We start from the raw sequence: 14,579 nt of genomic DNA, 5'->3' as shown, positions 1-14,579 counted from the left end.
TAACAGTCAGTAAACGCACCAGCAGATACATAACCTGGCTTCTGAACTGCACTGATGCCCCACTGTTTTTCTGTGCAGCTAAGACAAACATTCACTCATCAGGAAACAAAACTACATTTCTTTATATTCAAGGAAGGTTACGAAGCTTACCTGCTAACTGGGGCCTTTGCCTGAATTAAAAGAATTCTTCCTATTCATTTCTTCTTTTTACATCTGAAGCCTGTCTTAAATCATTCTGTATATGCACAAAGGATTGTGCTATTTCTACTACAAAATCATGTAAGAAGAGTAAGTGGAGACCAAGAAAAAGCAGACCTGCTTAATTATAAGAGACCCAATTCTAGCCTGAAAATCATTTTATACACACACATACACACGCACATATATATATATATATATATATATATACATACACATGTTATCTATTTCTTAACACTAAAAATACCCAAATATTTTGTGACACATTTTAGTATTATATACTTAAATAGGTAAATGTTTCTATGCAGGAAGATAGGATTATTTGGGACCAGTAAGACATTTTTAAAAAGGTTCCTTAAGAAAGTTTCTTCTTTGGAAAACTGAAAATGGTCCAAGTATAGCAAGGTGATGCCGTGACAAGAAACTTCTCTTAACGCACGAATTCCTTGTCAGGGTACCAAAGGGTCTAAGGAACCATTTCCCTACCTTTCATTTCACTTGCTAATATTCAAGACAATTCCAGCTCCATATGTATTTGGAGTCTATCTTGGACTAGCATTTAATTAGTGACCTCTTCCCATCCAGCTTCAAAGCATTCCACTTGTGCTAAATGATCAGTTCATCCAGAGCTAACTCTGATGACTGCATTTGTTTATGAACAGGCAAGCATTTCCTCCCCAGAGCGCAAGCATTTCTGTAAACAAGCAGGGGGTTTGGATCCCTGGAAGATTTTCTGCTGCTGCAAAGTAGCTGCCTTCCCTCCACGACTGCTGTAGAATCCACCCATCTGTGTCAGGCAGAGAAAAATGGTCTATTTCACACATTTCTGATGTTCATTTTGGGACAGAATAATTAAGATTAAAATATCTGGTTTAAATCCAAACTCTATCTCTGTAACAAGAACTGTGTGAATTTCAATTTTTCTTTTTGGTGAAACATGAGAAATACTCAAGGGGAGAAAACACCCTGAAGTTTTCAGTGGAGACTAGCTCACACCTCTAAATTCATCGGAACTCAAATGTGGAGAAATAGAAAAGGCCATAGGAGGAGCTACAGCCTTCACCACAGAAATCTGTATATACTACTTAGAAACATCAACACATATTTTAGAAATATTTGGGCTAGAACTAAAGACATCTTTAAATGAATTTCATTTTAAGCTGTTAAGTGGACATTTACTAACATATTAACGTATCTAAGGTACCTGCACACTGCTTCTGCATCAAAGTTTCGAGTTTGTCTGTGGTCGATCACAATAATCTCATGATGTTTATCTAGGAAGCATTCCAGGGCTGACTCCGGAGTCCGAGCAATATTACATCTGTAACCGGCTCTGTCACAGGCCCACCAGAATCCATCACTCTGACTGTCTTCCTTTGCAAAGATCAGCAAAACCTGGAACACAAAGAAAAGAGAATCTTGACAGTAATCGTCATCCTTAGAGAGTAGTACTGTGTATGCTGACACATATATATGGAATTTAAGAAAAAGAAATGTCATGAAGAACCGAGGGGTAAGACAGGAAGAAAGACACAGACCTACTGGAGAACGGACTTGAGGATATGGGGAGGGGGAAGGGTGAGCTGTGACAAAGCGAGAGAGTGGCATGGACATATGTACACTAACAAATGTAAAATAGATAGCTAGTGGGAAGCAGCCGCGTAGCACAGGGAGATCAGCTCGGTGCTTTGTGACCACCTAGAGGGGTGGGATAGGGAGGATGTGAGGGAGATGCAAGAGGGAAGAGATATGGGAACATATGTATATGTATAACTGATTCACTTTGTTATAAAGCAAAAACTAATACACCATTGTAAAGCAATTATACTCCAATAAAGATGTAAAAAAAAAATAGAAAATAAATTTTTTTTAAAAATTAAAGAAAATAAAAAAATAAATAAACAGCCAAAAAAAAAAAAAGCGGGCCTACAAGATACCGGTTTAAAATGCAGCCTCTGGAGAGAAGCTACCTGGGTTCAAATCCCAGCTGGTCCACTGATTCTAGGGTGTCTTTGAACAAGGTAGTTCATCTCTTCAGCCTACAGCTTCTCCAATGTCAGATGTGCTAAGAACAGTGCCCTGTAAGCTAGCTATGAGGCCTGAGCGAGCACAGAATACATGGTCCATCACTCTGCTGGTGGTTGTTACCCATTTGTAACTTCCTAACTGGCTTTGTTTTTAAATAGACTGAGCACTATGAAAATAGGCTAATCAACACAAGTTAGACTATGATTCACATACACACATATTTGGGGCCAGGGCAGCTGGTGTTCGTCTCAAGGTACCTGGCCACCTCTCTCAACTTAGCACTTAAATCCTTATCCAGACACAGAAGGGACGGGAACTCAAAACAATCTCAAAAACTAATTCCAACACCTAGCGTTTGCCCAATCTAGAAAGAACAATCATGAAATGTGAAGCTATTGGAGCTAAGGTGAAGAAACGTGCCTCTTTTTTCTTCATTGAAAAGTGAAGCCCCGCTCCCTGGAAAGAAGGTAGCCATACTTCCCACCATGTTGCCCTTCTTCATTCCCTGGGCTCTGGGACCCAGATTCCCTGGTGGCCAGAAAGCCAGAGATGGCGATACCACCACCTGAACTTGTTCATTTATTTGCTTATGGTCTATCTTCTCCACTAGAATTGAGCTCCAGGACAGCAAGGACCTGCCTGTCTTTTTCCTGCTGTGACCCCCTGCCGGTCAGCACTTACTATCTGAGTGAAAGGATAACTACGTGCTGGGTTTCTGCAAAATGTAAGAGGGTTTTTACTGTCAATTGGAATAAAACTACGTCACAGCAATAGGTCTAATAAGAAATACATATAATAATCTCAAGATATTGATAAGGCATTTAACATTCTTCACCAACCACTTCTGGTTTAAACAATTAGGAACAGAAGGGAAGTTTCTGGTCCTTTAAGCCCATAGCCAATACTATTCTTCATGATGAAATTCTGAATGTGTTTCATTTAAAGTCAGAAACAAGACAAAGTGTCCAATAATTACCACTACATTTTAAAAATGCTTCATTAATTGACAATACATAGAAAAACAGAAACAACAGTATAATTACCCCCATGTACCCATCACCCGGCTTCAGCAATAACCAACTCCTGGCCAATCTAGCTTCAATTCTATCCCTAGCCACTTTCCAACTCCTGTATCAGCTTGCAGTAAATCCCACATATGTCGTCCATATGCATCTATTAAAGACTCTTTTCTAAAAAAAAAAAAAAGAAACCACAACACCATTTCATACCTAAACCTCTCCAATAATTCCTTACTGTTAAACATCTGAATGTATTATAAATGTCATTTGTTCTACACTGTTTGAATCATTTCCTGTTTTCTCAAATGCCATGTTTCCAGAAGAGAAATAATATTTTTCAGTATGATTTTGACATTTACTTCTTAGCACATGGCTTTAAATCACATGCCAGTAACACATGAGGCAGCCACACTTATTAACGGCTCACTCTGGGCACGGGTCTGTCACTCCTCAGGTCAGTCTATACCCCAAAACCTCAGCTGCAGAGCTACTTCTAGGAAGAAACGGGAGGTGGCTCTTCCAAGAGAAGTGAGGGGCTCAGCCTTGTGGATCTTGAGAGTGAAAAGAAAGCCTTCAAACAGAACTGTTAACAATGGAGCTACCATGAAAAAAATCAGGTAGAATAAACTGGCTTGTACAAAAAGTCACTAGCCCTTTACTTGATGTAGCTGTGGCATTAGCATGAGAAACTCAATAAGCAAAGCCTAGAAGTCAGAAAAGGTGACAGGACTTCTTATCTCATCTGTCTGGCTGAACTACGATTGCTAAGCAAGAATCTCAACACTTTATATTTCCTTTATACCATTTATGCCTCAATATTTGACGAATGTAATAAGAACCTAACTGTATTCCCATATTGGACATTGCTACAGTTATTAATCTCATATGTCTTAGATGTCCTTAAAAGACGGGAGTGCTCCACCTTTGGAAAAATAAAGTCATTATTCAAGTATTTCCTGAGCACCTGCTATGTGCCAGCACCTACTATGTGCTTACTATGTGCACCTACTATGTACCTACTATGTTTTTAATTGCTTGGAGTATGCTGATGAACAAAATAAAGACCTCTTGCATTGTAGGGGTAAAGAAACAAACAACAGGCATGAGAAATAAGCAAATGATATGGAAAGTTAAAAGTGGTAAGTGCTAGGTAAAGACAGTAGGGTTGAGTAAGAGGGATCCAGAGTGGGTGCTGGGACCAGTACTAAGTAAGGTGGTTAGGGTAAGCCTCACCGAGAAAGTGACATGTGAGCAAATGCCTGAAGGAAATGAAAAAGTCAAGTTGATAACTGAAGAAAAAGCATTCCACAAACAGGGAACAGATCCACTGGTTCCTATAGTGGGACTCATGCCTGATGTGTTCAAGGAACTCAAGGAAGCCAGTGTGACAGAGAGGAGTGTGAGCTGGTGGGAGAGGAAGTGGAGCTCACAGCAGAGGGCTCGATCTTGGTAATGCCTGGTTTAGGAACTTACACCAGATTTCACTTGGAAACTTAAAAACCCGTTCAAAGTGGGGAGTTGTATTAATTATGCCTCGTTAATTTTGATATTTCTGATGCTTTGACGTCTGGAGCCTTGCTGACCCTGGAGAGATGCCCCAGGGGGATAACCAATTCTCCAACCCCTAGAGAAAGCAAATGACTTGCCTAGGAACGCACTTTTCATATGCAAACCAATCCAGTCCGTACTCCTACCACCTCTATCACTTGCTAACCCTCTGGACCACTATCTACCTGCTCTAATCACTGCAGCGCCAGGCACCAGACAACTAGGGACAGCCCTTCTGCCCAACACTCTTCTGGAATGATTCAAACTAGCTAAACCTGTCTACCCTGCTTTCCCTGCCTCACAGCTTCCCACAGAAACCACAGTCAAGGCTCTGGCCCACATTTTCCCCTTTAGGCTCCCTGCCTCCAATCAACCTTAGTGCTTCCCTCTGTGGTCCTGCACTGACCACCCCTCCTCTCAGAAACTGTAACAGACTATCTTTCAGTGACAGTCTCTCCTAATCTGTTGGTCTCCCCCTACCTGAATAAAAATTAAAATCTACATATTGAAACAAGAGTATTTATATTACAAGAGTACTCACTAGAAAATCTCTCTAGGTAGTATTCAAAATTTTTTCCATTTATAAAAAAATAATTCAGAAAGACTACTTTTCAATAATCCAGCTCCTAAGCAAAGTGAAAATCTATGGGAATTAAAAAACTATATATATATTTTAGAGTAAAGTACTATAGTTATCAGTTTTTTTAAGGTCTGCCTATCTCTGGAAAATTCTATCTTCTCTAGGAAAGCAGCGCACCCAAGTAACCAAAGCTGTACTCTCTGTCCCCATCTCCTAGGCCACAGATGGACTAATAATGTTTCTGGGAATTTGAAATGTGAACAGAGAGACACAGAGGCTGGGAATTAGGACCCATGGCTCATTAATAGTAGAGATACTGAAGGAAGAACCCTAAATCCCTTCTGTCAAAATACTCAGAGATGGCTCATTGTCACCCTTTCTAAGCCATGGCTTTTCAACTCTTTGGATTCTGAAAAAAACCACACTATCTATTTCTTACTCATTTACTATTTCGTGTAAGACAGCTGTTACTTAAAACCAAAGAACATAAACCCTCAAAAGCCTTTTGCAATATAGTCCCTCTTCAGATTTATCATTCCATGTATCAATATTTAGTTTCTTTGTCAAACATGTCAGTTTGTAAATGTTTACTGACCATTCACTGAGGCAAATCCCATAAAATGATTTTGTAAAATATATTTTAAAAAATAATAAAAGCATATAGCTGAACTTAATTTATAAAGAGTAAAAACTGACTCTTACTTGCTCTAAATAGTATGTGGAACATTCCTTCAAAGAATACTTTTGATGACCTATCATGCAAGATGTTAAGAACTGAGAGTAAGAAGCTGACAGAGACAACCATAGTCCAGTCTCTACTCCTAGGACGCAAGCAGGGGAGAGGTTCAGGTAAGCAGATAAGTACAAGAGATGCTCTAATAAGCAGTGACCAAAGACAGAGCAAGGACATGGCATCCAGGGAAAGAATCTAGGCACGGGAGAACGGGAAGAAGGAAGTGGTTTTGTTATATCAACCTCACTGTACTGCTGTAAACACAGCGAAAGAGAAGATTAAAAGCAGATCTGGGGTGAAGCCTGGGGCAATGAGGAAACATCTACTTCTGGAGCAGATCTTGGCCAGTTTGGGCTTTGTCCAGGATCAGAACACAAACACAGGCAGTGCTCACTTTGCATGGCAGTGTCAGACCATATAAATGACCACGCAAAGCAATCTTAATGAAGGATGGTAAAAACGGCGGTTCCATGACATTTCGAAATTTTGTCAAAACATAAAAAACTTTTATTGTTGGTTATAAATGTATAGCGAAATGAAAAATGTAAAATTAATATTTATTCAGTGCACTTACTTTAAAACATTAGAAACTGTGAATTAAAAAAAATTTTTAAGCTTATTGAGTAGTTTGAACAGCGCTTGCCTTCTTCCAGTTGTATAAATTATGATACAGAATGAGCCTCTTTTCTACGCCTTGGTGAATTATAAACTCTTAAGTTTGGATCAGCTTCCAACATTTTATCCTCTGTACTTTCAATGTCATGAAATGTCCCCAGAGTTCCTTTAATTACTGTGCAGTTTTTTGTTGGCATCACTTCATTTTCGTCACAACCACTTTCTTCATTTAGCTCAATAAACTTGCATTGACTAACTTCCTCTGGCAACCCTCTAGAATCTCTCACAGGCAGCAGTGTCAACATTGCCAGTCAGCTTTCTTCTCTAACTCCATTTACATTGCTGTTTCACTTCCAGCGTTATCGCTTTCCATTCCTTTGCTACACTTTCGTCTTTGTGGGCTAGCTCCTTCTTTCAATGATACACCTATATATATTTTGTAATGCCGTGCGAGTCATCACGGAGAGATAAAGGGGCGACACAACTGCGCACGCTGCTGTCTGTGCTAGAACAGGCAGAGACTTCAAAAAAAGTGATGTGGTTCGTCACTGCTCAGGCTGCACATTTGTTATTTATGTAATGACTTGTGCACTGAAGAACTAGCAGCAAAGTTTGTACTTTATGCAATCATCACAATTAAAACACCAATGTGACTGCAATCTTTGGGCCTGGTGTTATTTAGCCCTGGAACTGTGCAAAGCCAGGGCTACCTGTATGGCTTTTCAAACGTAGCTATGAATACCTCAAACTACCATGCAGGGTCTCCCTCTATTTCTACCTACACCTTCTTGGAACCACAAAGTTTATTCATTTGTTTTTATTTTTGGCTGCATTGGGTCTTTGTTGCTGTGAGAGGACTTTCTCTAGTTGTGGTGAGCAGGGGCTACTCTTTGTTGCAGTGCGCAGGCTTCTCATTGTCATGACTTCTCTTTGTTGTGGAGCACAGGCCCTAGGCGTGTGGGCTTCAGTAGTTGTGGCACGTGGGCTCAGTAGTTGTGGCTCGCAGGCTCTAGAGCCCAGGCGCAGTAGTTGTGGCACATGGGCTTAGTTGCTCCGCGGCATGTGGGATCTTCCTGGACTAGGGCTTGAACCTGCATCCCCTGCATTGGCAGGCGGATTCTTAACCACTGCGCCACCAGGAAAGTCCAGAACCACAAAGTTTAATTCATCTTTCAACCCAAGCCAGAATAATGAAGTAAGGGATGACCCAGAGCAGGACCCAGAGAATGAAGTGTCAGAGGCTGCAGGGGGTAGCACTCAGATTCCGGGGGACTTGGTGGGGGGCGGTCCTAGTGGCCATGACAAGGACAGGGACCATGACTCTCAGGAGTTCTCAGAGCAGGAAGGGACTCTGGGGGTGATCCATCAACCCCCAATCAACAGATGAGTTCAGCAACTTCCCCAAGCAGAGCGGCAGCACAGCTGGACCCACAATTCCCAGCTCCTCCTTCAGTAATCTTTCCTGATGTCCTCTTGCTGTGCTACAAGTACTGTAACCATTCCTTTGACATGTTTTATCAAGAAAGTACTGAAAACTATCTTTTTGAGGACAGCAATGAGCGGCCTTTGATAGCTAAGTGAGTATGAAACTATATTATCTGGTGAAGGCTAATTATGAAAAAGATGAAAAAATAAAACCCTAGCTTTTCCTTAACTTGAAGACAATGTAAGTGTTCATTATTATTCGTGTTCTTTCTAGAACGGGTGTGTCTACATGTCTCCAAATGGATCATCAACGTCTACTATTAAACATCTAACTTTCAGAATACTTGGTTTGGCTTTAAGCAAAAGCCAGGTAACAAGTAGCTTCTAGAGTAGACCACATATATAAGTATATCTACATCATACTAAACAGCTGGCCAATCTGATCATAGGTGGGGTCGATTCAGTTGGAAAAAATGGTTTGGGAGCTTTCCTCAAATGTCCCTAAGAAAGTAATGCTAATACGTCTTGTTTAATGCATCTTTTTGGTGATCTGATGTTAACTAAACTCTGAAATTTGCACACACTGGAACTATGCAAAGTAAGGGCTTTGTCGAGCAGCTACAGTTTAATGAGAATTTAAGGGCCAGCCATGATACTGAAAGGACTTTAAACATACTATCTCATTTAATAACCCTTCACAACTCTTTCGAGTTGGGCATCATCTCCACTTACAGACGTGGAGACTGAGATATGGGACGATTAAGAGACACACCACAGCCACACAACTAACAAGATTTGAACTGAGGTTGGCTGGACCCCTGAGCCCGGGCAATCATTAAGTAACGTACTCTATTTTACCCCCAAAATATTGGACCAAAACCCCTAACAACTCTGTGGTTCCATGATATTGGCTGGGCCAGGTAGAGGACCTGACTTGGTACCAGCAGTAAGGACAGACAGGAGGGGAGATGCTGACCACAGCAAGTTACTGAGTCTGAACACCTCCATCACTCGGTCATTTCATTTACTATGTGAAGAACAGCTTCCCACAAGGCCAAAGGATCTCCAACATAAAGTCTCCAATATATAATGGTTCCAGAAAAAAATCCATGTCCACACAACATAGAAGTTTAAGTTTTAAAGGAAAGTGCTGTCTTGCTGGGAAAACACTTAGGCCAGAGCAGTGAAGATCTGTTTCCAAGTCCAGTCGGAAAGCTCTGTGAGGGGCGGGGGCGACAACACTCTAAGCAGAGACAATTCCACACACGGGGAAGTAAATATGCTCCAGGCATTGATGAAGAAAAGACCTCTTGATTTTCAGATGGTATCATGCTGATAAAAATCTATTGCCTCATAATATTTCCCCTTTTCTTTTTTTTTTTTTTTTTTTTTTGCTAAGACTGGAAAACATGCCCTGCTGTGAGTCACAGGCACTCACCCAGGAGAGCTGTCCTCTACAATACGACGAGGCACGTCCACCCGCTCCACTCCCAACAGCACTCCCACCAGGCCACATCACACCTCCCGGTCTCTACACAGGAGCAAATTTCCCCTGGTGACCTCAGAAGTGCACCATCAAAAGCAACCACATCCTGGAATATGCTTGTCAAGTAAGTTCCTCCCAAGTCCTAAGCGTTCCGGTTGATGTAGTTAACATTTTCGGCATGGCAGTGAAGTTACAGAGTAGATATTTTTCTCCAAGAAAAAGAAAATTACAGAATTTTGCTCCAAGAAAAAAAAAAAAAATTTAAAAACTAAGGTTCTAGGCCATTTCGAAGACAGTTGCAATGGTAGTATCAGAAGCACAAGAACACTTGACTAGATATCTCTGCCTTTCAAGTTAGAATGTAGTAGACAATAAAACCAACCAGCCAGACTCCCTGGGTGGTCAGGGGTCATTGTTCGGCCCCCTTCCCCTGCAGCACCTGGTGCAGAGCCTTGAGCACACAGGTACTCCACAGACTCGAACTGGATGGATCAGTGAGTGAAATTACATTTGAATGAGACCCGGGAGTAAAGACATCCTTGGTTCTAAGTTGAGCTTATTATTTTTTTAAAAAAGAGTCTCTTAATTATTCTGTCCCTCATTCAGAGAGGGACTCTTGACCACTTGTATCTGCTGTCATGGGGGCCAAACTCACGTGACAGGAACCAGGCAGGGTACACGGTAGCAGTGGAAACACTCCACCTCTTATGCTGGGTGGTGGGTTCACGGCATTAGTTTTACTATTATATTTCATAGCTTATGAGCACAAATTTAAAATGTTCGTTATGTTTTAACATACCAAATATAATAAGTCCAAAATTACAGACAATTGTTTTTGTGATGAGGGAGTGAGTCCATTATGGGATATTTAAATACTGCAAAGGACTATATCGTATTTGAGAGGATAGAAATACAGTACACACTTGAGACTTTGTTATAAAATTTGACTGCTAAACAAACATATTAAAAACAAGCTAAGGGTAACCACTAAAATAGAAGCGTAACCTACAGTTTCTAAAACAGAGAAAATAAAAGGTAATTCTGAAAACTATGTCAACTTAACAAAAAGTAGAAATATGAGAAAAAGAAAAAGGGTAACAAATAGAAAATCAAGACTAATTGTATCAGTAATCACACTCAGTGTAACAAGATTACACTCACTTATTAAAGTCAGATTATCAGAATAGGTTTTAGAAAAATAAAACTATGTGCTCCTTATAAGAGGGATATTTAACATAAAGTTATAAATAAAACTGAAAATGAAAAGATAGAAAAAGATATACCAGGAAAATATTAACCAAAGAAAGCTTGTCCAGCCATATTACCATAAATAAAATAGAAATTAAGGCAGAAGTTTAAAGAGGGACACTACATAATAATAAAAGGATCAGTCACCAAGAACATACAACAATCTAGAACTTGGATGTACATTAACATGACAGACTCAAAACATAAGAAAGTATTAAGAAATATTGAGGATATTGACATATCCATTACAACAGAAACTAACAGAACACAAAAAATTAAGATAGAGATGGTTTGAATAGCATCATTAATAAAGTTGAATTAATTTCACAGATATAGAAACCTGTATTCCAGAAATACAGATATATCTTTTTTAAAGATTTTGTGGAAAATTTCAAAACTGGCTACAATATTGGCTACCAAACAAGTTGCAACAAGTATCAAAGAATCAGGCATCAAGTAATTCAATGGAACAAGGAATACACAGTCATTTCAACAAATGGAGCTGCTCATTCAACATGGAAGGAAAAAGAGCCTTGACCTCTTTATTCCACCATACATAAAAATGAACTTGAGACAGATTATAGATCTAAAATTAAAATTTAACAATAAAGTTTCTAGAAGAAAACGAGAAATAATCTTCAAACTGGGATTAAGGATTCATAGACCACAGCAAGTAATAACCATCAAAGGAGTGATAAATTAGACTATATCAAAACTAAAATTTTTGCTCAAAATCCAAGTTTGTGAACATGAAGACAGGAGCCACACATTGGAAGAAAATATTTTCAAAATCTGATAAAGGACTTGGGACAAGAATATATACAGAATTCCCACAACTCAGTAGTTTTTTTAAAAGTCAACCCAACTAAAAATGGGCGGAAGACTTAACTAAACATTCACAGAAGATTTTAAAAATGGCCAGTCAGCGAACAAAGAAGTGCTCACATTATTAGTCATGGAGAAATGCAAATTTAACTTACCATAAGACAGAACTACTCACCTACTAGATGAGCTAAAATTAAGAGACTGAAACAAACATTACCAAGGATTTGAAGTAATAAGAACTCACATTGCTTGTAGGAGTGTAAAATGGTACAACCACTTTGAGAAAAGATCTGGATATACCTTATAAATAGTATCTAAACACACTATTGTTTTGAAGGTTCTAGCAGGACAATCAGGCTAACAAAATAAAAGGCATTCAGATTGGGAAGAAAGTAGTAATGTTATGATCCTGTATATAGAAAATCCTAAGGAATTCACACAAAAATGTAAAAGCTAATAAATGAGTTCAATCAATATACAAAAATAAATATATTTCTATACACTAGCAATGAACAACCCAAAACTGAAAGTAAGGAAACAATTCCATTTGTCATAGCATCAAAAAGAATACAATATTTCAGGAATAAATTTAACAAAAATATAAAACACTACACTAAAAACTACAAGACATGGGTGAAAGAAGTTAAAGAAAATCTAAATAAATGGAAAGATATCTTATGTTAATGGATTGGAAGACAAAATGGTTAACACGGTAATATTCCCAAATTGATCCACAGGTTTAATGCAATCACTATCAAAATCCCAGCTGGTCCCCCTCACTCCCCAAATTAACAAGCTGGTCCTGAAATTCATATGAAGATTCAAGGGACCCAGACAGCAAAAACAACCTTGAAAGATACGAAAGTTGGGGGACTCACACTTCAAAGCTACAGAAATCAAGATAGTGTGGTGCTGGCATAGGACAGACATATATCAATGGAATAGAAATAAGAATCCAGAAATAAACGCTCACAATCATGGTCAGTTGATTTTAGAAAAACATGCCAAGACAATTCAATGGGGAAAGAATATTCTTTTTAACAAATGCTGCTGCACAACTAGATATCCACATAACAAAAGAATGAAGCCCTACCTCACACCACATACAAAAGTTAAATCAAAATGGATCATAGAGCTAAATATAAGAGCCACAACTATAAAACTCTTAGAAGAAAACAAAGGAGTAACACTTTGTGACCTTAGATTAGGCGATAGATTCTTAGGTACGACACTAAATGATAAAGAAAAATTTCAGAATGATGCCTGCTGCCTGACACCTTTCAAATAAAGTTTAAAATATTCAAGACAAAGTAAATATTAATGGATACATGGGACTTCCCTGGTGGTCCAGTGGTTAAGAATCTGCCTTCCAATGCAGGGGACACGGGTTCAATCCCTGGTCAGAGAACTAAGATCCCACATGCCACAGGGCAACTAAGCCTGCATGCCACAACTACAGAGCCCACGCACCACAACTAGAGAGCCCGTGCACCACGACTACTGAGCCCGCACACTCTGAAGCCTGTGCACCACAACTGGAGAGAAGCCTGTGTACTGCAATGAAAGATCCCACGTGCTGCAACAAAAGATCCCGTGTGCCGCAACCAAGACCCAATGCAGCCAAAAATAAATAAATAATTTTTAAAAATGGATACATAAATATGTAGAAGAAATATACAAATACCTATCATAATCAATCTCCAAATAGTGGTTACTTTTAGGGAAGAGAGAGGAGGACAAAGGGATAAATAGGGCTTAAAGTATCTGTTATCTCTTGTTTCTAAAAAGAACTCTGAGACAAATAGGACAATCCTTGATAAAATAAATTTATCATGTTTGATAAAATAAAATTAGCATATTTCATAAAAGTGGATATGGGTATACACATGTACTTTTATGAGTATTTAAAATACTTTACAATTTAACAAATTATATTTTATAAAAATGAGACATCCTTGGGGACGTCCCTGGTGGTCCAGTAGTTAAGACTTTGCCTTCCAATGCAGGGGTTGCGGGTTTAATCCCTGGTCGGGGAGCTAAGATCCCACATGCCTCGCAGCCAAAAAACCAAAACATAAAACAGAAGCAGTATTGTAACAAATTCAATAAAGACTTTAAAAATGGTCCACATCAAAAAAAAAAAAGATTTAAGAATGAGATGCCCTTATCATGAGCATTCATTGCCAGTACAACACAGGGTGAAAAATGAAGGTAAATTAAAGTAACTGATCTAAAACCACACTAATCCCAAGAAAAATTCTGGAAATTACTTTGGGAATAAATACTGATATCAGAGCCTTTGTCACTGGCTTTATTCAAAATGGACTACAAAGTCCATGCCCCCAGAATGAATACTGGAATTTTCCACTTGTTTGTATTCTATATAAATAGTTGTGGCTTGTGTTTATTTTAATAAATTCTCTCTTCCTCTCTCTCTCTGCTCCTAAATTTGTTTTCATCCAATTTTCCCAAGCTTAAATCTCTTGTTTTTTTCCTTTCCCTAGATTTGCATTTCCTTTTCCAAGCAACAGTAAATTATTTTCTTTTCCAACCGCTCTTAAATCAAACAGTACATTTCTTTGGTTGGTTTTTCACTTTTATCTACATGTTAATTGGTTTATTACATCTTCTCTGCATCTTCACTTGTCCAAAGTACAGCACAAGCTTCCAGGTGCTAACAAGCTACAGTTTTACAAGGAGGAGGGTGGCTCATCTAGGTCTACCAGGAAGATGTAGATGAGGACTTAACAAACACTCCTCATACCTATTTCCTCACAGGGCACACAGGAAGCTGGAGGGGTGGTGGGGAGGACATGGGTACTGCTGATGTTAGAGGGTGGTCAAGGCTGCAGGCGCTGGCCCCTTCTCTCCCTG

At 39.2% G+C, this 14,579-nt stretch overlaps 1 protein-coding gene across 4 annotated transcripts in view; it reads right to left on the bottom strand.

The window, feature by feature from the left end:
- The window catches only part of PDE8B (phosphodiesterase 8B), a 319,793-nt gene that overhangs the window by 133,328 nt on the left and 171,886 nt on the right, over window positions 1-14,579 (bottom strand). For all 4 annotated transcript variants that reach the window (XM_029216166.1, XM_029216165.1, XM_029216167.1 and 1 more), the window contains one exon: window positions 1,403-1,593. In XM_029216166.1, the coding sequence (XP_029071999.1) occupies window positions 1,403-1,593 (191 nt within the window). The remainder of the gene's footprint in view (window positions 1-1,402; window positions 1,594-14,579) is intronic.

Source organism: Monodon monoceros, unplaced genomic scaffold, assembly GCF_005190385.1.
Source record: "Monodon monoceros isolate NGI ecotype Baffin Bay Population unplaced genomic scaffold, NGI_Narwhal_1 Super_Scaffold_12, whole genome shotgun sequence".
Classification (NCBI taxonomy): domain Eukaryota; kingdom Metazoa; phylum Chordata; class Mammalia; order Artiodactyla; family Monodontidae; genus Monodon; species Monodon monoceros.
The sequence above is the reverse complement of the archived record's forward strand: the minus strand, read 5'-3'. Positions and strand labels throughout refer to the sequence as shown.